At 42.4% G+C, this 24,197-nt stretch overlaps 2 protein-coding genes across 2 annotated transcripts in view; one reads left to right on the top strand and one right to left on the bottom strand.

Annotated features, from left to right (window-relative positions):
• rbpjl (recombination signal binding protein for immunoglobulin kappa J region-like) overlaps positions 1-24,197 on the bottom strand; it is a 67,043-nt gene that overhangs the window by 20,588 nt on the left and 22,258 nt on the right. The window contains exons 3-5 of the mRNA XM_043710855.1: positions 21,342-21,495; positions 7,471-7,596; positions 6,282-6,352 (exon numbers count right to left, since the gene is read on the bottom strand). Coding sequence (XP_043566790.1) covers positions 6,282-6,352; positions 7,471-7,596; positions 21,342-21,495 — 351 coding nt within the window. The remainder of the gene's footprint in view (positions 1-6,281; positions 6,353-7,470; positions 7,597-21,341; positions 21,496-24,197) is intronic.
• Positions 21,099-24,197, top strand: part of matn4 (matrilin 4) — a 72,308-nt gene continuing 69,209 nt past the window's right edge. Inside the window, exon 1 of the mRNA XM_043710850.1 lies at positions 21,099-21,445. The gene's annotated coding sequence lies outside the window, so the exon portion shown is untranslated. The remainder of the gene's footprint in view (positions 21,446-24,197) is intronic.

Genomic DNA, 24,197 nt, shown 5'->3' with positions numbered 1-24,197 from the left:
AGCTGCCTGACCTGCTGTGCTTTTCCAGCACCACAGTCTCAACTGATAGAATTATCAGGTGTTTCATTCTGGCTATTGAGGGAGTGCAGCGTAGGTTCACGAGGTCAATTCCTGGAATGGCGGGACTACCTTATGCTGAAAGACTGGAGCGACTAGGCTTGTATACCCTTGAGTTTAGAAGACTGAGAGGCGATCTGATTGAGACATATAAGATTATTAAAGGGTTGGACACTCTGGAGGCAGGAAACATGCCGAACAAGAGGACACAGCTTAAAAATACCCCGTATGACCATTTAGGACAGAGATGAGGAGAAACTTCTTCACCCAGAGAGTGGTGGCTGTGTGGAATGCTCTGCCCCAGAGGGCAGTGGAGGCCTAGTCTCTGGATTCACTTAAGAAAGAGTTGGATAGAGCTCTCAAGGATAGTGGAATCAAGGGTTATGGAGATAAGGCAGGAACAGGATACTGATTAAGGATGGTCAGCCATGATCATATTGAATGGTGGTGCAGGCTCAAAGGGCAGAATGGTCTACTCCTGCACCTATTGTCTATTGATACACTGAAAGTGGTGCAGTTAACCCCAGAGATTTCTAGAACATTCTGCCATCTTCCCAACACAACTTGGTTTGAGGCAATATTCCAGGTGGTCAACCAGTTGCTTCACCCATAATTCCAGAAAGGTCATGGCAAGGCAACAGCCTTGGGAGCACATGGGGCTTTAGGTTAAGGCTAGTGACAGTGACCAAAGAACCAGAAGATTTGATAAATAGCCACCGATCAAAGGGTACTCAATCTTCAGGGTCAAGACTCACCTCAATTTAACTTGCAAGTTGCCAATGAATAGTTTGAAAATCATTTCTATAGCAGCTTTCAGTTGTTACAAAAGTGGGCTGTGGCTGTGGCAAGGGATGATGGCAAGAAAATGGGGAATCCATTGGAAGGCACTGCTGAGCAAGTGACATCTTAAAGCATTGGAGCACAGAGGTTTTTACAGCAACCCTATTCTAGGTTGAGCAGCACTGTTTGAGGGTGGAACTGTTTAATTTGGATCTAACAGTCTAGGTGACAGTGATGTTGTGTTAGAGTTCAGTCGGGGAGCCCAGCTCGATGCTGAAACACTCACTCACATGTTGTAGTCTGAAGCCATAGGTAGCAATCATTCTAATGTGCTTTCCATCCCTTGGCTGACCAAGAATCGTTCCCACACCTATCACCTTCCACTGGCTTCTGCTGGAAGGATTTACAAGGTTGATACTTGTAATGTTTAGCCAGCTTCCCCAAGCTTCTGGAGTGGCACTTGAACCCAGAACTTTGAGATCAGGGGCTGGGACACTACCCCATTGCACCACAACAGCATACGATCCTTCTTTAAATGTTTCTTCACAAGGCTCTTGTCTGTTTCAGCCACTCTTTATCACAACATTGATTCAAATATTGAATCCACAGGGCCATGAGGACTGTAAACTTGTTTACTTCCATATTTTTCAAGATGACATTGTCAATTTGATAAACGTTGATAATTTTGATAAACGTTGCTCACTTCACACCCACCCTTGAGTAAAGCAAACAGCAAAACCATGAACGATACTCAGTAATCGTTAAGTATTTCCCGCAGAAAATAACCTGACATTATAAAGGAGAGCCTGACTCTTGATGGAACTTAGCAGGATATCAACTTTCCTGATTTTATCCAGAAAGTTTTGTAAGAGCCTCCAATGCATTCATCAACATCTGAATACACTCTGAAACAGTTTGGAGCTAAATCCATGTTCCTAAAACAGACACTTGCACCAGCATGGATGTAATGTAGGAAAAATGTCTACTGCTATAACAACTATCTAAAATTAACGTCACTGTAAAAGCAGTTATCAACACCCTCTTAAAGCTTTGAGTTTAACTCTTATTTACATAAATGCATTGCCAGCTTGTACATTTAGTGCAAGTCTGGCCTTAGCACTTCTCAGAATTTAAGATAACTCTAAAAGACACCACAGACATCTCTTCTCTGATAGTTCAATGGAACTCACGATTTGCTGGTCAGTTTCTAGTCCTAGAAACAAGATGAGGCCATTCAGCCCCTCAAGACCATTCCATCAGTTTACCACGGTTGGTCTGTCTCTCAACTCCGGTTCCCTGCCTTGCATCCACATCTCTTGATAATCATGAGCCATCAAAAATCTCTCTAAACTTATTGAAAACATCATTAATATCTACAGCTTTTTTCATGGTAACATTCAGAGACTGTTCCAAACTTCCACTAGCCTTTTGATGAAAAAATGTTTCCTCATTTCACTCCTGAAAGATGTTTGAATGGACATTTCAATGGACAGTGGCTGGAACAGGGAGGAGCCTTTTGAACTTTTATTTAAAGAGGGACCTATACTATTGAAGGGAGTCTGAAGGTGCAGCAAGTAGTGTACCCACCTCTGAGCTAGGGGTTCTGGGTTTGAGTCCCACTCCAGGACTGGGTGGCTAAGGAAGGCACATGTGCAATGTGGCCAAACATGTCAAGTATCAAGTTGCAAATCCTTCCAAAACATGCCAGTAGCAAGTGGTAAGAATGGGTAAAATGCCTGGTTAACCATAGGAAGAAGATAAATTGAAGGCTCTATAGTCAGTATTTTGATTTATTTGTTTGTGGTATGGTGGGCCTTACTGGCCTGCACTTATTGCCCTTGATTTGTTGCCCTTGACAAGAAAGTGGTGAGTTGCCTTCTTGAACTGCTGCAGTCTATGTATTGAAGGTTCACCCACAATGCCCTTAGGAAGGGAAATCCATTGACAACAATGGGGGAATGGAGATATATTTCAAAGTCAGGATGGAGAGTGGCCTGAAGGTGAACTTGCTGACAGTGGTGTTCCCATGCCCTCATCTTTCTAGACGGAAGTGGTCATGGGTTTGGAAGGTGCTCTCTTAGGAGTCTTGGTGAATTTCTGAAGTGCAGTTGCTATCTATTATTCCAGAATAGAACACACAGCATGTTGCCACGTACACTTGGACTCCCTGAGTGAAGTGTAACACATTACTATCACACCGCCCAGACTGTTAGTCAGATCCCAGATAATTTTCAGCTACCAATCAGCCTTCCACCCTCACCTTTTGAGATGATGTTCTGGATTCACTGAATTTGTAGATTCTCCGTCTTTCTTCGCCAGCTCAGCATGAATCCATAGCAAATAAATAAATTAAACAAGTTCGCATGAACTGTAGTTTTCACTCTGAGAGTGCTGGCTTGAGAAATTAAAATGTCAACATCAAGTGAGCTTTGGTTTTAAGCGTGCCGCGAGAGGAATATAGAAGGACATGTCACTTGCACCTAACTCACGCTACACAGCAATAACAAGTTTTAATTGTGACTGAAATAATGAATTCTTTTCCATTTCAAAAATAAAATTCATTCTAATAATTTTTACAAAAATTATAATTCCCCAACAGCAATACCCTTACAGTGAGGTGTCCAATTGTCTGCATAGACCTTAAGGACCCCAAGGCACACATCAGAAACTACACAAACCTCCGCGTGCAGCAATCGAAAGATTAAGTGCACCATCACTCATGTAACATCCCTAGCATACAAACAAAAACTGTGTCTCTTTGGGACATATGATCTTGAAATTACAAAGCATGATATTAATTCTTTGGGGTTTTTTTTGTAACTTATTAGTTTGATGTTTGATTTAATTCTGTCTCTGATAAGTTACTGGCCAGGAAGTGTAAGTATGAGCAAAAGTAAAGGATTTAAATCTCTCATCAACGAAGGGAGTACACTTCTGTTTGGTGTTCCAAAATCTTACCCCTCCTGCTATCTCTCATTTACTTCTGGCTACAGATCCCGACAAGGCCAGTTCTAATTACAGGATTAGATACCTTGCTGTTAGCTAACAACTGTTATGCTTTAGCCAGGGTGATTTCAAATCAGGATTTCTCTCATTCTTAGCTTAAAACCTTGGCATCGAGTCTACCTAGCAATTCATACAGAGAAAAAGTTCAAATCAACCAGTTTAAGGTGAAGGGCAGGAGCTTTAGAGGATTTCAGGAAATGTTTTCCACCGAGAGGGTCGTGAAGGTCTGGAATGTACTGCCGGGGTGGAAGGTGAAGCAGATAACATCACAATCTTTAAAAGGTCATAACATTAAAGGCTTTGGGCCCAGCACTGGAAATTAGGACTAATGTAAATGGGTCAGAGCAGACTCTATGGGCTGAAGGGCCTCTTCTGTGCTGATGACTCTATATCTATAAAGCTAACAATATCCATTAGCATTCTAAATCATCCCATTGCCTGTAGGTTGAGCTTGGCAGACAGTTGATATCATCTTGTGGACGTGGATTTGCGACAAATTGATAACTCAGGAGCATTTCATGCTCAGGTTGAGAATTTGTACATTGGCAATAAACGGGAAAGTGATCACAATGCAGAGGAATATTCGGATTGGATCACAGTTTTGCTGGAATAACCGATATGTTTGGCCAGTGCTGATTCCCATGTTTCCAGGTTGAACTGCAATGATGCGGTCAGACAGCGGGTTTGTCGAAACCGGATCAAGATAACTTGTACTACTGCACCATCAGAAAGCTCAAACTCTGTGCCAGCTGTTTAGCTAGTGATCTTTTCAGGATAGCTGTCTACAAAAGTTTAAACCAACACCGGCTTCTATGTCAAAGGTGGTTGGCTAGCTCAGTTGGCTGGTTGCCGATGCAGAGAGACACTGACAGCATGGGTTCAATTCCTGCTCCAGATGAGGTTACCGTGACGGTTGTACCTTCTCAATCTTTCCCTTCACCCGAGGCATGATGACCCTCGGATTAAACTCTCCACCAGTCATCTCTCTTTCTAATGAAAGAGCAGCCCTATGGGGATTATGGCAATGTGCTCTTTACCCTATACGGAAATGTAATGTTTCAGAGGGAAAGCGGCCTGACATGCTTTTAATCTTTTGATGAGAGGGTGTTTCTACTTGGTACGTTGTTTTTGTGGTTCACCAATATTGACAGGGATTCAGGAAAACCTTCTTTACCCAGACAATGGCCTAGATGCAAATCAGGGGAATATCTCCAAGGTAAGGTAGGTTCACACTCAAGGGGCAATAGAATACAAGGTCATGTTGGTAGGGTCAACTGAGGTAGATTCAATGACATTCACATGAAGGATAAACATCAGCACAGACTTATTAGGCTGAATGGCCTGTCACAGGGCTGTGAATTCTATAAATATCTCATTGCAGGTGTTCCTATCAAACAATCCAAGATCAAGTTAACAACCGCAGGGAGACAAACCCGGCAGTCTGACTTGACAATAGGGTACAAGTGAATGGTGTTGAAAAGTGTGGCACTGGAAAAGCACAGCAGGTCAGGCAGCATCCGAGGAGCAGGAGAATCGACATTTTGGGCATAAACCCATTCCTGATGAAGAGTTAATGCCCGAAATGTCAACTCTTCTGCTCCTCGGATGCTGCCTGACCGGCTGTGCTTTTCCAGCGCCACACCTTTGAACTCTGATCTCCAGCATCTGCAGTCCTCACTTTCTACCACAAATGGACAGTTCTATTTTGGCACACTTTGCATCCAGTTGTGAAATACCCAATGTTGCGCCACATTATGGACACCATTACACAGTGAGCCCATGCTCTTCAGCAACTTGATTAAGGCTAGTCCCAACTCAACAGCTATCTGACTCTTGCAACCAAACAACGAAGGAACCTTTGTCAATCTGAAAGTGAAAGATCAGTGTATTCATCAACAGGAGAAAATATCAAGTGGTGGCATTGTCATAATTTCACTGGATGAGTAGTCCAGGCCCCAAGATAATGTTCTGGGGACATGGGTTCAAATCCCATCCTAGCAAATGGAATTCAATGAAAATCTGGAATCAAAATAAATTAGCTTACTGATTAGGCAGGTTGACCCTGGCTCTGACCCTCCCAACCCATGAGCACTCCTGTTGGCCTCCACATCCATTATTGGTTGTCATTAAATCCCATCTGGTTGACTGACATCCTGTCGGAAATCTGTGACTCCAGACTCTCAGTAATGCAATTGACTCTTATCCACCCTTTGGGCAATTAGGGATAGCCATTAAAACTATGCCTTGCTACCTTGTTTGGATTAAGCCTCTGGTTCATTCATCCAGGTCTCTGGATTAGTGTCCAGTAAAATAACCACTTTGCTACTATACCTCCACGCCTGTCAGTCTAGCCATTGCATGCAGATATTGAAAAACAGATCCTATACAAACACAGTCATTGCTAAGTAAATATCTGGTTAATGTTAAGACTGCCTTACATTTCAGTTGCTCATGTTTGAGTCTCCATCCTGGACCAGTTAGATAGACAGATGGTGGTGGACAGAAAAACCTGAATGGAATTTCAAAGAAAAACCTTTTGTTAGTCACATGAATAGATTGATGTTGATTACTGGTATCAGTTGAATGAACTTTTCTTCCACACGCACTAGTTCCCACAGGAAGGCTCTGGTTCCAGTTAACACTAGCCCTAAGAACGTCTCTCTTTAATACTTGATTACGGGAAACCTCCATCACACCAAATAGGAACAGGATTAAACCATTTTACTCCTTCAGCCTGCTCTACCATTCAACCAGATCATGGTTGGTGCAAAGCACTATTGCACCATCCATTCCTTTGTGCCCAACATACACTCGACTCCTTTGTCAAATAACATTGTTTCTAAATTAATATTCATTCATGGGAGCTGGACCAGTAATTACTGCCCATCCCTAATTGCGCAGAGGATAGTGAAGATTGAAGCACATTCCAGTGGGTCTAGAGTCACATGTGATTCAGACTAGGTAAGGGTGGGGTATTCTTTCCCAAAAGGACTTTAGTGAACCCGATATGATTTTACAATCAACATATCACTGTAAGGTTAGTTTTTTATTCCAGACTTCTGTTAAATTCAATTTCACCATCTGCCATGGGGGGATTTGGACCTGCGTCCTCGAACATTAGCCTGGGGTTCTAGTCCAGTGGTATTACCACTGCCATTGAATTCACTCAAGAGGAGGCAATGAGTCAGCTGCCACTGCTCTCTATGAAAAGAGAATTTTAAACACTCACAACCCTCCACAAGAGAAAAAACTTCTTCCTCATCTATCTTAATGGGAGATCACTTATCTTTAAACTGTGGTCCCTTGTTCTATATTCCCCTCTGATGGGGCACATCCTCTCAGCATCAGCCCTGTCAAGCCCTGCCCCTCTCCTCAGCAAAATCCTACGTGTTTCACAAAGCTCACTTCTCATTCTGCTAAACTCCAATCTGCTCAACCTTTCCCCACAAGAAAATCTTTTCATCCCATTAGGAATTTACAAATCACTCTGTAAGCCATTGCAGTGATGGCTATGTCTATGGAATTAAAGGCACAGAAAATGAGTATCTCTGCGAGCTGTGATGTAGACCATAAATATTTCTGTATAAAGTTAAAGTAATACATAAATGATTGGCTTTGGTTTCTTACCTCTTTTCGTTTCCATATGATTTCTGAGCAACCTTCGCGTGTAGAATCAGCACTGTCTGGTCAGGGCGTTGTTGCAGGTATTGGCGGAAAGTGTCACGAGTCATACTGAGCTGGTCAGAGCCAGACCTACAGGGGAATGGAATGATGGCTTAAAGATGATGTTTGATGTCACAGATCTCTGCGTTCATAATTTGTGAATGGCAGTATTATCCAATCATTGTTTTGCTGAAGCCCCATTCCTGGGAATGTTGCAGAAAGCAGGGGGTTGCTAGCTGAATGAAGGTCAGATACCAAGGAGGAAAGGAATAAGGAGGTCTAATGGTCCGGCAGTTCCATAGCATTTGAAGAGCTTTTCACTCATTGTGGGTTAAGATAACACCCCCGTTCTCTAAAGGTTGTTTCCAATGTTTTCTCTTGCTTACTCCAAGTGGGGGAAGTGAACAACTGCACAGTGCAAATGTACAGCAAAGTCCCAAAAGGATCAAACAGCGGGGTTAAATCAAGTACAGACACAGAGCAGAATGGGCCAGGAGGCAGTCATTGGCACCAGTTCCAATGTAGTCATCTTTAACTTAGATGCAGGCTCCAAGTGCTCTCCAGCACCGTAAAATCTCAGTGTAAAAGGAACAGAGTCTCATTGTAACTGCCCACAGCCCACATTTCTTGACACTTGCAGTTAGAAGATAGTTATTCTTTGAGGTCAGAGAAGTCAGCCCTGATCTTTTTTTTCCTGCATACTCATTTCTTTTAAGTTTTGTCAGAAGTCACAGGACACCAGGTTAAAGTCCAATACTTCACCAGATGAAGGAGCAGCGCTCTGAAAGCTAGTGATTTCAAATAAACCCGTTGAACTATAACCTGGTTCGTGAGACTTTTGACTTTGTCCATCCCAGTCCTACATCTGCATCTCCACATTTTAAGTTGTGTGAGTAATCTCGTAATGTAAAGCTAGGGTTAAACTATCATATGCAGTTCATTCGGATATAACCCAGGGATTAGGATGATTATCCATGACACAGAATCATTCATTGCTCTTGGGGCTATTTGCATTGTTGTGAAATAAAAAGTAAGTAATGCATCTGAGCTCTTGTAAAAGAAATCTATCTGAATAAGAAAGCATTCCAGTACCAAGGGTCCAGCTCCTTCTGTCAGTTGAGTGTCACAGGCTGTCAGTTTGATGAAAGCAAGACCAAGTTCTGGAACCGCAACCCATTTGATAATTTGAGTCTGACGTCATTCCTGACACTAATCCAACAAGCATACTATCAATGGACAGGGCCATATTGTCAGCTCCTCCCAAGTGTGAGCTTGAACCATTCCAAACTGATTACTTTATTAAACTATAACCATATCATCAAAAGCCATATGACACCAGGTTATATGCCAACAGGTGTATTTGAAATCACAAGCTTTCAGAGTGCTGCCACTTCATAAAGTGCAGTCTCACTTCACCTGATGAAGGGGCTGCTTTCTGAAAGCTTGTGATTTCAAATAAATCTGTTGGACTATAACCTCGTGTCGTGTGATTTCCGACTTTGTCCACCCCAGTTCAAAACCACCACATCATATCATAGAATGTTACAATACACGAGGAGGCCATTCAACCCATCATGACAGTGATAAAAACAATGACTGCAGATGCTGGAAACCAGATTCTGGATTAGTGGTGCTGGAAGAGCACAGCAGTTCAGGCAGCATCCAAGGAGCAGCGAAATCAACGTTTCGGGCAAAAGCCCTTCATCAGGCATAAAGGCAGTGAGCCTGAAGCGTGAAGAGATAAGCTAGAGGAGGGTGGAGGTGGGGAGAAAGTAGCATAGAGTATAATGGGTGAGTGGGGGAGGGGATGAAGGTGATAGGTCAGGGAGGAGAGGGTGGAGTGGATAGATGGAAAAGGAGATAGGCAGGTAGGACAAGTCCGGACAAGTCATGGGGACAGTGCTGAGCTGGAAGTTTGGAACTAGGGTGAAGGGGAAATGAGGAAACTGTTGAAATCCACATTGATGCCCTGGGGTTGAAGCGTTCCGAGGCGGAAGTTGAGGCGTTCTTCCTCCAGGCGTCTGGTGGTGAGGGAACGGCGGTGAAGGAGGCCCAGGACCTCCATGTCCTCGGCAGAGTGGGAGGAGGAGTTGAAATGTTGGGCCACAGGGCGGTGTGGTTGATTAGTGCGGGTGTCCCGGAAATGTTCCCTAAAGTGCTCTGCTAGGAGGTGCCCAGTCTCCCCAATGTAGAGGAGACCGCATCGGGAGCAACGGATACAATAAATGATATTAGTGGATGTGCAAGTAAAACTTTGCTGGATGTGGAAGGCTCCTTCAGAGCCTTGGATAGAGGTGAGGGAGGAGGTGTGGGCGCATGTTTTACAGATCCTGCGGTGGCAGGGGAAAGTGCCAGGATGGGAAGGTGGGTTGTAGGGGGGCGTGGACCTGACCAGGTGGGAACGGAGGGAACGGTCTTTGCAGAAGGCGGAAAGGGGTGGGGAGAGACATAATCCCTGGTGGTGGGGTCTTTTTGGAGGTGGTGGAAATGTCGGCGGATGATTTGGTTTATGCAAAGATTGGTAGGGTGGAAGGTGAGCACCAGGGGCGTTCTGTCCTTGTTACAGTTGGAGGGTTGGGGTCTGAGGGCAGAGGTGCGGGATGTGGATGAGATGCGTTGGAGGGCATCTTTAACCACGTGGGAAGGGAAATTGCAGTCTCTAAAGAAGGAGGCTATCTGGTGTGTTCTGTGGTGGAACTGGTCCTCCTGGGAGCAGATACGGCAGAGGCTGCAAGAGGTAGGGTGGGAAGAGGTGTAATCCAGGTAGCTGTGGGAGTCGGTGGGTTTGTAAAAAATGTCAGTGTCATGACAGTGCCAGCTCATCCAAAGAACTCTCCAATTAGTTTCACTTGCTTACTCTTTCCCAATATCCATGCCAATGCATTTTTCTTTTTCAAGTATTTATCCAACTTCCATTTAGAAGTTATAATTCAAACTGCTTCCAGCAATATAGACCAGATTATAACAACTCACTGTATATAACAACACACTGTGATTGTGAGGTCTGTCCATAGAGAATTAAAATGGAGGCCTTTCAAACAGGCAGTTAGGACTTTCATGATCACTGGATTTGGAAAACTGTTTTACTTAATTTACAGTATGCCATTTATTTCATACACAGTGAGTTCCAAGACTGTTTGTGACTCACCATCATTCTTGAATGATCCAAGCAGCTAATCTTCATGCATTAAGCCTTGTCAGTGAATGTTAATGGTCTCTTCAACAATGGGCTAGGATTTAACTTTATCCTGGAGTCTGATACTGACTCACATATAGCTCTTTCACTTACAGGAGATTGTGACAGGGAGTGAGAATTGAGGATGGTTAGGAACAAGGAAAGATTTTAGGCCAGCAGTGAGAATGGTCAGTGATGTACTATTCTCTTATTTATTCATTGGTTGTGGACAACATTGGGGAAAGCTGTGTTTATTGCCATGCTGACAGACATGCAACTGAGTCCTCGTAAACTTTGAAAAAAAGACTGCATTTTCATCTCATCTTCATCCCAATGTATTTTACAGTCAATGACATACATTTGAATTGTAGCCATTATTGTAATGTAGGAAATAAACAGGCAATTTGTGCACAGCAACATGTCAGCAATAGAAACAAAGACAGAAGTTGTGAGAAAAGAAACTTCTGGTAGCATCAGTGAAGAGAAATCAGAGTTAATGTTTCATAGCCAGTGACCCTTCCCCAGAAAAGACAAAGGGTCACCGACATGAAACATTAACTCTGATTTCTCTTCACTGATGCTGTCAGACCTGCTGAGCATTTCCAGCAGGTTCTGCTTTGTTTCTGATTTATAGCATGCACAGCTCTTTCAGTGTTATTGGTGGGTCTTTTTAAGCTGTTGATCGAGGGAGTCCTGGGAGAATTTGCCTACTCATAAGATCATAAGATACAGGAGCAGAAGTGGGCCATTCAGCCCATTGTGTCTGCTCGGCCATTCAATGAGATCGCGGCTGACCTGATAATCCTCAACTCCGCATTCCTGGTTTTTCCTCATAATTCTTGATTCACTCACTGATTAAAAATCAGTCCATCTCGGCCTTGAATCTACTTAATGACGTAGCCTTGATAGCCCTGGTTGATAAAGAATTCCATAGATTTGCTGCCTTCAGAGAATAAATTCCTCCTCAACTCTATCTTAAATCTGCAATCGCCTCCTCTGAGATGATGCCCACTGGTTCTAGGCTCTCCCACAATCTACCCTGGTTACGTTCTGTAAGAATCCTGGATGTTTCAATAAAGTCATCTTTCATTCTGCTAAATTGTAAATTAGTCTCTGAAAATAATTCCATGAGTTCTGCAATGTTCAGCTAAAAGGGCAGTCAGAGACTCCTTTTAATGCCTGATTTGGAGGATCTGCTCATTACTGACTTGGTTCCAGAGTGGAGTGTCAGCCTTGATTTTTATACCTAAGTCACTGAAGTGCAATCTGAACCCAAGCCCTTCGAGGGCGATAGTGTGCCCAACTGATGAAAATACCATCAGTAGACATTGGGATTGAGACTGGGCAGCCATGGAATTGAGAATTCCAGCAGGAATATCACTTGCCCTTCACTCCTCCCTAGAATACCTTGACACCAAGAGCAGTACGTAAGAATCCTACTCACTGACTACGTTCAGCCTTTAACACTATTATCCCCTCGAGACTGATTACTAAACTTAGTGATCTTGGACTAAGCCCCACTCTCTGCAACTGGATCCTCAGTTTGCTGACCCACAGGCCACAATCAGGGAAGATTGGGGACAATATTTCATCCTCACTAACACTCAACACTGGACCCCCCCCAGGGGTAAGTACTCAGCCCCCTACTGTACTCACTGTATACCCATGACTGCATCACCAAATACCAGACTAATGCCATTTACAGGTTCGCTGATGACACCACCATAGTCGGTCAAATCTCAGATGGCGACGAAACAGACTACACGGGAGGTGGAAGACATGGAAAAATGGTGCACTGAGAACAACCTAGCTCTCAATGCCAGAAAAACCAAAGAACTAATTTTTGATTTTCGGCAGTATGTTACTCATGCCCCCCTGCACATTAACAGCACAGAGGTGGAACGAGTGGAGTATGTTGATGGGAGTGGTCATCCACAACAAGCTTTCTTGGACTCTTCGTGTGAATGCACTGGTTATAAAGGCCCAATAACGTCTCTTCTTCCTCAGGCAGCTGAGGAAATTTGGCATGACAGCGAATACCCTTGCCAACTTTTATAGGTGCGCCATCGAGAGCATTCTGTCTGGATGTATCACTACCTGGTATGGCAACTGTACCATTCACGATCAGAGATGGTTACAGTGAGTGGTGAACTTGGCTTGGACAATTACAAAAGTCAACCTCCCATCTGTAGAATCCATCTACCAGGCCCTCTGTCAAGGAAAGGCTGTCAGCATTCTCAAAGATCCATCCCACCCTGGCAATGTTTTTCTACAACCTCTACCATCAGGGAGAAGGTACAGAAGCCCGAACACATGCACTAGCCGGTTTTGTAAAAGTTTCTACCCTACTGTTGTTGGAATACTGAATAGACTCACAAACTCTTAACATTCACCTGTACCTGTGTTTTTGTTTTTGCTGCTGTTTATCTATTATTTACTATCTATGCTACTTAACTCTGTGATCTGCCTGTATTGCTCGCAAGACAAAGCCTTTCACTGTGCCACGGTACATGTGACAATAAATTCAATTTAATTCAATTCAGAATAGAATAATGATTGGGTTAGGATAGAGCTGAGGAGAGGCAATAAGTTGTGATTGGGAATTTCCGTGACCCTGATGGGAGGAGTTCACTGGGTAACTAAGTCCCACTGTTCAACAAACCGTCACAGATGTATAAATGATCATTTGAGTCACGAAGATGGTTAATCGCTTGACTTTGGCTGCAAACAAGGTTTTCACCATCAAAAATAACAGTTAAAGACAAAGTTATTCTTTAACATGTAACAAAATGGATTATTAAGTAGGACTATGAAAATTTAACCTATATCCTCTTTAAACCCAACCATAGATGTATTCATTCACAAACAGACAGATAAGGCAACAGTTCTGGAAATGTATCTAGAAGAGAAAACATAAGCAAGAAGGAACAAATTCTGTGAATCAAGAGACCAAATCATAAATGTGGAATGAGGTGACTTCCTCACAGTTCTTTTTGATGATCATATCACTTCGTTGTCAACCATAGAATTTTCTCAAGTCAGTAGCCGGTCAGTTAGACCTAGGTCTTTGCTTGAATTAGATATCTTGCTTTTCAGAGACTTTGAGTGCCAGTTTTCTTCCATACACAGAGGGAGAGAGAAAGGGACCGGTGTTGGCCTTCTGGTTTTTGTTAGTCTGAGTGCAACTACCTTCTCAGATCTGTGATAGACTGCAACTGAAAACCAATTCACTGTTGTTGCAGAATAGCTTTTTAAGCCAGTATTGGAGCCAGCAAGATTTACTAAATTTTCAAATCCAAATTCTCCAAGAATTAGGAGACCTTTCAGTGTGAACAAAAAACAATATACCTTGAACATTTTTTGCAATACAGAGTCCAAATTTCCATTTTTCCCAGTTTATATTTTGGAGGAATATAAATTGAGAAAAACAATCTTTAAAGAATGGATAGAGATAAAGAACGGGGTTGAAATGGGACTATGAAGAAACAGTAATCAGCATAGGATAGTTATTCAACACATTCATGAAAACAGAGCTGAGTCCAACCTCACTAGCCATCACTGCTGGCTGAGCTCAGTAACTGAATCACCATCATCTGTAAGGCATCAGCACGGGGCGGCACGATGGCTCAGTGGTTGGCACTGCTGCCTCACCGCACCAGGGACCCAGGTTTGATTCCACCCTCGGGTGACTATGTATGTGAAGTTTGCACATTCTCCCCATGTCTGTGTGGGTTTCCTCCCACGGTCCAAAGATGTGTAGGATATGTAGACTGGCCATGCTAGATTGCCCATTGTATCCAGAGATGTATAGGTTAGGTGGGTTAGCTATAGGAAGTGCAGGGTTACAGGGATAGGTAGGTGGTGGATCTGGGTGGGATGCTATTCGGAGGATCAGTGCGGACTCTATGTAGGGATTAAAAAAAACACATGGGAGGGGTACACACAGGCATGCAGTGGTGAGTCACTAAATTAATACAAAGACTATCTCTTTATAAATATGATATTAACATATAGGCTGAAATTAATAACTTCGACAGGGTTCATGTTGACTGCCTCAATACCAAAAGACAGAAACCCAGTAAATGTGGGTTTTATGTCTGTACAGTGGGCGCCAGATTATTTGAAACTGCTTAAGAATTATTTATACATCGTCCCATGCTTCAAAAGTGTAGCAGTGTTATCACGGTGAGTCACTCCTGAAATAAGCTGTATTTAGGGTTTCAGATGATTTAGTTTGTTATATGATCTCAATCAGAGGGGGTGACTCCAGACTTCAGTGTTGGGCTCTGAAGCACTGATCATAAGACAGTCTCAAGTACGGCAGCTAATGTTGACAGTACATGTGGGAACGTACAACTCACTGTCTGCGCCAATGTTTCTTGTCTCTATTTTGTTGATACTACGATGGGCTTACAACTCTTCGAGAACACTGTGCTCATTCAACACTGGCTTCTCAAGCATCCCCCAGTTCTTTACATCGCTCCATTGACACCTGCACATTTCAGCTCAACCCTGTGCACTGAGCCCCTCTCTCTCTCTCTGCTCCTTTAGGATTCTGCATTAAACCTTGTCACTCTCCTGTAAGATTTCCTTCTTTGGTTCAATGTGACATTTTTGAATCATTTTTTTCAAGTCCCATAAGACCAGTCTGCAATAAGAGATGTTCTATAAAGCCATTATTGTTTGCCGCTGAAGTTCCTTGCTCCTTTTTATCTCCAAGCTGCAATGTACAAACCTAACCTTCTCCCACCTCCATTCCCCACTGTGTAAGGTCTCACAATCTGTCTCGTAAAGTAATCAACATAACCCAAAACTACAAAGTTCCTTAATTAGCAATATAGAATCACACATAATGATGTAGGCCACAGTGATTAATCAGCTATCCAATCAATCTCATTATCCTTCCTACAGTCCACAGGTTCTTAAAGAAATTGCAAACTTGCTCTCAACATCTTGTGCTATTTCATTTCAACTTTGCTAATATTCTACATGTTTTATCAAAGTTCCCTAAGAATTTATGGGCGGCACGGTGGCACAGTGCAGTTAGCACTGCTGCCTCACAGCACCAGAGACCCAGATTCAATTCCCGCCTCAGGCGACTCTCTGTGTGGAGTTTGCACATTCTCCCCGTGTCTGCGTGGGTTTCCTCCAGGTGCTCCGGTTTCCTCCCACAATCCAAAAAACCTGCAGGTTAGGTGAATTGGCCAGGCTAAATTGCCTGTAGTGTTAGGTGAAGGGGTAAATGTAGGGGGATGAGTTGCGCTTTGGCGGGTCGGTGTGGATTTGTTGGGCCGAAGGGCCTGTTTCCACACTGTAAGTAAACTAATCTAACCTAATAAGAATACTTGATGCACCCCAGATTTTTCTAGGTTCTGATGAATGACACCCCTTCACCCACACAAAGAAAAAGCCCACAACATCTCGTCATTATCTTCAGATCCCTGGTCATTTTTGTAACTCTTAATTATTTGTTAAATGTGTGTGATACTGCCAAAGCTGCACATATTGCCTTGTCATCAGAGATGGCTTTTTCCCCACGTGAGCTCAGGGAAGGGTAAAGCAGTCTTTTGAGTCCCAAACACAAAGCCTTATTGAACTCTGAGTTGAATTTCAGGCCATACCATGATATTTCCCCATTTTATCCTTCTACATCTCTGCAAATCATCTTCTCCTAAATTAAACGTGGCAGTGTAACAACCCAGAACCCAACTTAATGTTCTTGGGACATAGATTCAAATGGCAAATAGTGATATTTGAATCGAATTGAATTCAATAAAAATATAGAAGGAAAAGTGAGGTCTAATGGTGATCATGTTCATAAAAACCCCACTGGTTCACTAATGCCCTTTAGGGAAGGAAATCTACCATTCATACATGGATCTGGACTACCTGCGACTCCAGATCCAGAGAAATGTGATCGATTCTTAATCTCTCTTAAGGCAATTAGGGATGGACCAATAAATTATGCAACAACTACATGAACAATTTTTTTAAAAAACTAATTCAAGTTGATGCTACTTAATTCCAGCTGACCCAAGAAACTGTGGAACATTATAAATGGTGGAATATATATCCTGTTTCTACCAGCTAGTCAGAGATTAAAAGGCACGGACAAATTGACAATACAGACCCAGAGCTGAAATGAAGAGCTATTTTTCAAGTCCCATAAGACCAGTCTGCAATAAAGGATGTTCTATAAAGAGAGTTATTATTCTTAACGGAAGATTCAATAGTAAATTTGAATAGAGAATTAGGTAAAAGCTTAAACAGGAAAAAAATGCATGATCATGGGGAAAGAGCAGGGGAAGTAAAATTAATCAGATAGCTCTTTCAAAGAGCTAGCACAAATGCAGTGGGCTGAATGGTCTCTTTTTGTGCTTTAAGGTAGTTTAATATTCAGACTAACACTTCCTGGCATTCTCACTCACAGACAGAAATATCAATAAAACAATATTTATTAAATTAATATCTCGCCAACTTTAAGGGCATTTAAATGGTCATTGGATGAAAATGGAATAGTGTAGGATACATGAGCTTCAGATTGGTTCCACAGGTCGGCACGACATTGAGGGCCGAACGGCCTGTACTGTGCTGTAGTGTTCTACAATCTATGTTCTAATGTTCCTGCTTTATCAGTTAGCAACAATTCTTCATTTATTCTGTGATTCACATATGATAACCAAAAAGCTTTTTATCACATTTTTATTGATATATTATGATGATCTAAGTACATGTGAGGCTTTATAAAAAAAAAGCCTTCTTTTGAATTCCATATTAGATGTACATTAGATGTTGTTTCAAAGTGCTTTGTAAATTTAATAAATGTCAGGGACAGCTCAATACCTCAAGTGAATTAATTCAGACTTAATCTGTTTAGCTGCCTTAAAAAGTAATTTAAATGGATAAGGATATATACCTTCAGGCATTTTATAAACTATCAATTCATATTTCATGGTAGTGATTGACTTTTGCTTCTCCACTTGCCAACGCATATTTTCATGACGATTAAAGACAGCAAATGGAAAGTCAGAGACTAGCAAGTTCAAATGGAAAACTCAACTTTTGAGTTTCCTGATCTACATAGTAGGATCCCAAATCATGGTGACAGTTCAGACATCACATTGTTCAGCCAGCCCTTTCAGATTCATAATATCCCATTTCGAGCAAGGCAGTGGGAAGATCTGTCTTAAACACCAAAGGCCAATAATTGCACCACACAAAATACAAGTCAGGAGTATAATGGATACTCCCTGTTTGCCTGGATGAGTGCAGCTCTACCAGTAGGCAAGAAGCTTGACACCATCCAGGACAAGGCAGCCCACCTAATTGGCACATCGGCAAACATCCACTTCCTCTGCCACCAACACTCAGTAGCAGCAATGTATGCCAACTACACAATGCACAACAGATAACTCCTTTGACAGTACCTTCCAAGCTCATAAACACTACCAACCAGAGGACAAGGGCAGCAGACATGGGAACAGCCTATCTGCAAGCTCCCTTCCAAGCCACTCCCCTTCTGGCGGTCACCGGTTCAAAATCCTGAAACTCCCTCCCTGCCGGTATTTTGGGTCTACCTACACCAACTGGACTGCAGCACTTCAAGAGAAAAGCTCACCATCATGTTCTCAAGCATAACTCACAATGAACACTAAGTGCTAGCCCAGCTAATAATGCCCAAATTTAATGAATGAATAAAAATAGAAATTCATTCTTGGAATGTGGATAACTTCAAATAAAGTAGCAGCAAATAAAGCCCATCCCTCATTGTCCTCAGAATATTAAAGGTCAACTATATTGCAAGGGCCGAGAATCCCATGTAATCTAATCAAGTGTGAGACAGCCTATCTCTTTCCCACTAATGAACAGATGGGTTCTTCAAACAAAATAACAGCTTCTTATGATCATTCACTGGTCCTAACCCAGCAATGATAACATGGAACATCATTGCAGACCATGGTGGGAGAGTGCTTGTCGTCTGCGTTGTAAGTCTCTTATGTTAATTACCAGGCAAAAGTGAGGACTGCAGATGCTGGAAATCAGAGTCTAGATTAGAGTGGTGCTGGAAAAGCACAGCTGGTTGGGAAGCATCCAAGGAGCAGGAACGTTTCAAGCAAAAGCCCTTCACCAGGAATATGTTAATTCCCAGTCAACTTCTGGTGGCTTGAACACTCATTCCCAACTAAAAACAGAAAAGAACACAGGCCAGTCAGCATCTGTAAGACTAACTTTCACCTCAGCTGGAGAAAATCATCTCAAAGACTGAGATGTCTCTCTTTTACTTCAAATATTCACCATTCCCAGAGAAAGGATTCCACCTAAGAGTGATTTTCCAAGTTGGAGGTAGTGGTTGCAGGTGGAGGGGATGGGGAAGATGGCTGTCTACTGTAAGTGATGGAAGATCTATGTAGGGCGAGGGGGAGATGTTATTGGGTTGAGACTTCTGGACCAGTGCTCCAGATTGGTCTGTTTTCCCAGGGCCCCTGGCAATGGCATCAGTCCTCTCTCCACTATCTGCTTGTAATTTTATAAACACACTGAGGGAACACCCTACTGTATTCAAAAACAGCTAGAACATTCTTCCTGTCTTATTTACTGTGCTGCTCTCACACATAGCATTTGATGTTTTCCCATCCTGTGTGTGTTTCTGAGCTTATTTCATTTTTCAAAAGTATTAATTTGATTCCATCATACTGAAAAAAGTATCACGCAACTATGAAATAATTTTTAGTTTGTTAACACCAAGATTGAGCAAGGAATAATAATACTTCAAATATTTTTATGAAAGCAGAATAATAATCCTGAAATTCTTTAAAAGTTAATTCACAGGATCTTGGAACCCTTGCAGTGATGTCCTGGGACTGAGATGATTGACCTCCAACAATCACAAACATCTTCCCTTGTGCCAGGTATGAGTCCAACAAACAATGATTTCCCCACTTTTTCCATTCACTTTCACTTTGCAAGCACCCCCAAAGCCACATTCAGTTAAATGTTGCCTTGACATTAATTGGGAGTCACTTTCAATTCATGTGAGCTCTTGTGCACATGTTTCGGTTAAGGCTGTGAGGTGAGCTGAGGTCAAATAATCCTTGCAGAACCCAAACTGGGCAAACTTTTAAAAAATTATTAAAGAATTATTAAAGAACTGCAGATGCAAATAAAAACTGCTGGAAAAGCTCAGCAGGTCGGGCAGCATCTGTAGAAAATTAGTAGACATTTCAACCCACAGACCTGTTAGATTTCTCCAGCAATTTCTGTTTTTTGTTTGTGAGCAGATTATTACTATCTAAGTACTATTTCATCCCACTGTTTGCAAGATCTTCCATCACTGATTATCGAGAGTAGACTGATAGAGTGGTAATTGGCCAGATTAGTTTCAGCTTGCTTTTTTGTGAACAGAACATACCTGTAAATGTTTTCCCATTGTCGGATAGATGCCATCATTGTAAAGGTAAAGTCGCCATAGTCTTACCAGACCACAGGGCTGCTCTCTCACTGGAGAGAGACAACTGGTGGTGGTTTAACCTGAGGGTCACCGTGCCACTGTGAGGGGAGAGGTTAAGGAGAGTGTTTCATGGTAACCTCAGCTGGTGCAGGAAATGAACCCACATCACTGTGTCACATGTTCCGCTAAATGAACTGACCAAACCCATAGCCAGTGTTGTAGCTGTACTGGAATAGCTTGTCTACGGGCAGGGTTAGTTCTAGAGCATAAGTCTTCAGCACTAGTGCCGAATTGAAAACAATAAATGCTGGATGCGGGTCAGACAGCCCTTCCTCATGCCCGAAACGTCGATTCTCCTACTCCTCCAATGCTGCCTGGCCTGCTGTGTTTTTCCAGCACCACATTTTTCAACTCATCCATGGAGAGATAGCAAGCTAATGTATGAGTGCTAAATTGTTGCTTGGGTCCTTGGTTTTTGTTCTCCTGACAACACGATAACCTTCCAAAATATATACAGGTATGGAGTGGAGCTTACAAGGTTAATTCTGCTCTGAAAAGCCGATATTTAAATTTTAGTGCACAACAAAAAAATGTTTGTTAGTTTTCCCAAATCGGCAATAAATGGACTCCATTGACAGAACCACAATTCTCAGAGGAATTCCCTTGACCAATAATGTGGTACAGAAAATCTATCTATTTTGTTTCAGAATCGGCTTTACAGTTTCAAAATAACTCCTGCCAATGAATTTCAGCTCTGCAGCCAGCTTTCTGTGTCGCTGACTCTCTGCAAGAAATCCTAGACAGTGTCTAACGTTCGCCCAGTGGGTTTTCAATGGGACATTCATCCAAACTGCTCTGATCCCTGACCCTATGGAGCATTCCAGAAGGAGGGGCTTACTTACCCCTGGCTGAGGCAATGTATTAAAAATCTGCCCAACATTCCTACCCTTCTACTCCGGGACAGGAACCCCTCCCGCAGATTTATTTGAGTAGGTCAGGCAGAAGGAGAGGAGTTTTAATCTCGTATATTCTTCCTTAAATTTTGCATCTGATATCCATTCATTCATTGGAATCCCAGAGGTTACTAACTGGAGAATATCTCCGGGAATGTGTGTCTGTGTGTTTTTTTTTAATTAATTGAAGCAAACACTCGTGGTCTTTTTTTAAAAAATACATATATAGTTTTTTTAAAAAAAAATAGAATTATCTTACCTCTGCCACAAGTCTGCCCGGAAGAAGTTTCTATCGCCCTCCGTCTCTCCCTGCGGTTCGATCGGGATCCTGTGCCGCCTTTCAGCGCTCCCAGCCCGGATCAGGTGAGTGTGTGCTCCCGCTGGGGTAGGTACTGAAGCATCTCGGACTAGGGCTAAGTGGAAAGAGGATGGGGAGTGAGCGAGAGTTTATTTCTGATAAGTACTTCATTCTTCTCTGAGCATGATTGTTCCGGGGCTGGGCACAGAGAAACAATTTACAGCGAAAACGAAAAAGCCACTTATTCCAAAAGGGACTGCCTTAGATTTGTATACGTTCTATTTGCCTGAAAGGAAAGTGATGTACACAGATAAAAACATACTTAAAAGATTCTTGAGCAAGTCGCACCTCTGGGCACGGCTACTGTTGGAGAAAGCAATCGGTTTAGAGTAATGCAGTTCAGGATAATGTAATGGGATCTCGAACAACAGCATTCAAAATAATTGTAAATGAACTCAGAAAGTGAGATGTCCAAAGCTCTGTTTCCCTCCCTTGGGTCTCTGTGTCGGAAGAGCTGGATATTCTTTTTCAGCATTTACTTTGTTAAACAAAGTCTACTTTGTTTATAATTAGTATTTGCTTTGTAGGAATATATAAATTAATGGACCTTCTTGCAACTTTGCAATGGGTTGCTTATTACTGTGCATACTGTTCTCAGGGTATCTCAAGACATAGCTGAACACATGTCCTATGTTTGCAAATGCTAAATAATGGAAAGCACAGGAATGTAATATTCCTGGAATGATGCAGGGGTTTTTAAAAGGGTTGATTATCTGGATGAATTTTGAATTCATTGAGTCAGAATTTTACTTTACAGGACGCCATTCGACCCATTATACCTGTACCAGCACTTGAAAGAGCTACCCAACTGGTCCCATTCTCACCATAGCCCTCTCTCCATAGCCCTCTAAAGTTATCCCTTTCAAATACATATCCAGTTCTCTTTTGAAACCTCAAATGGAATTCACCTCCACCACTCTCCTAGGCAGTCCATTCCAAATCCTAACAACTCTCTGAATGAAGAAGTTTCTCCTCACCTCATTCCTAATTCTCTCGCTGACAATCTTGAAATTGTGACCCCTAGTTACAAACATACCAGCTAGTGAAAACAGAATATCTTTCTTTACTCTGCCAAAATTGTTCATTATTCTGAACACATCAGTAAGATCAACTGTTAATCTTCTCTGCTCCAAAGACAATAAGCCCAATTTCTATAATCTTTCTTTATATCTAAAATCCCTCATCCCTGGTATCATTCTCATAAATCTCCCTTGTACTTCCTTCAGGACTTTAACATCCTTTGTAGAATCGCTGTAGTGTGGAAGCAGACCATTCATCCCATCAAGTCCAGAACGACCCTTCAAAGAGTACCCCGCTACACATGCCCCCCCCCCCCCCCAATATCCCTGCAATTCCCATGGCTAATCCATCTAGCCTGCACATCCGTAGACAACTTAGCATGGCCAATCCACCTAAACTGCACATCTTTGGACTGTGGGAGGAAACCGGAGCACCCAGAGGAAACCCACACAGACACTGGAGAATGTGAAAACTCCACACAGTCATCTGAGGTTGGAATTGAACCCAGGGCCCTGGCGCTGTGAGGCATCAGTGCTAACCACTGAGCCACCATGGCACCCCACCCTTCCTTAAATAAGGTGTCCAGGCATGAACACAATAATCCAAATGTGGTCTGACCAATTCATTTGAGCATAAAAGACACACAAGTGGGGTGAGCTAAGTGAGCAATTAAAGGATTTGATACGGGGTAGATGGAGAGAAATTATTTCCGAGAGAGGGAAGGATGGAGCTGTCTGGAAGGCTAATATAACTTTAAAAACAAAATTAGACCATTGGGCTGAATAGCCTCCAGTGCTTCATAAATTTCAATGCTCTGTGGAGTTTTAAACTGGTGGGCACCATCACATTCCATCACAATCCATTTTAAAAACATTTCAATTCAGGTATGACTTGGGATACTTGTTCTTACAATAGGCTCTTCCTTTATCCTCAGGCATTCCAATTTCGTATTAAGATTGTAAATAAAGCAGGAAACCTTCAAGGTTATAGTATTCATGTGGAAAACCTTTGCCACAATTTCAGAGTTGTTCCAGACTTTAGTTGTACTAACTTTAGTTGTCAAGATTAGAGTGGTGCTGGAAAAGCACAGCAGGTCAGGCAGCATCCGAGGAGCAGGAAAATTGATGTTTTGGACAAAAGACCTTCATCAGGTTTTCCTGCTCCTTGGATGCTACCTGACCTGCTGTGCTTTTCCAGCAACACTCTAACCTTGACTCTAATCTCCAGCATCTGCAGTACCCACTTCTGCCTAGCTAACTTTAATTGTACTTCAGACATAATCACAAAGCTGTCATTCACCTCAAACTGTTTTCAGGCTGCACACTGCATTCAAACTTCAGAATGAACACACCTGTTTAAACACTCTAACCTTGACTCTAATCTCCAGCATCTGCAGTATCCACTTCTGCCTAGCTAACTTTAATTGCACTTCAGACATAATCACAAAGCTGTCATTCACCTCAAACTGTTTTCAGGCTGCACACTGCATTCAAACTTCAGAATGAACACACCTGTTTAAAATATTTTACTAAAGAGGAGGACTGACTGGTTTAAGTTTTTGCTCAACTCAATATCTAAGCAGTGCTTTTTCCATGTTAAAACTGCTCCCTGGCAAATACTGAGTCACTGTTACTCTTCCAAGGCCAATCCCTACCTTATCTAATAATTTAAAAAGGCAAATTTGAGATACCACATCACATCATGGTGTGGTACAAGTCATCTGTACAATTGTGCCTG

The sequence above is a fragment of the Chiloscyllium plagiosum genome, chromosome 20 (assembly GCF_004010195.1).
Source record: "Chiloscyllium plagiosum isolate BGI_BamShark_2017 chromosome 20, ASM401019v2, whole genome shotgun sequence".
In the NCBI taxonomy this organism is placed as follows: Eukaryota; Metazoa; Chordata; class Chondrichthyes; order Orectolobiformes; family Hemiscylliidae; genus Chiloscyllium; species Chiloscyllium plagiosum.
This window is presented reverse-complemented; position numbering and strand designations above follow the sequence as displayed.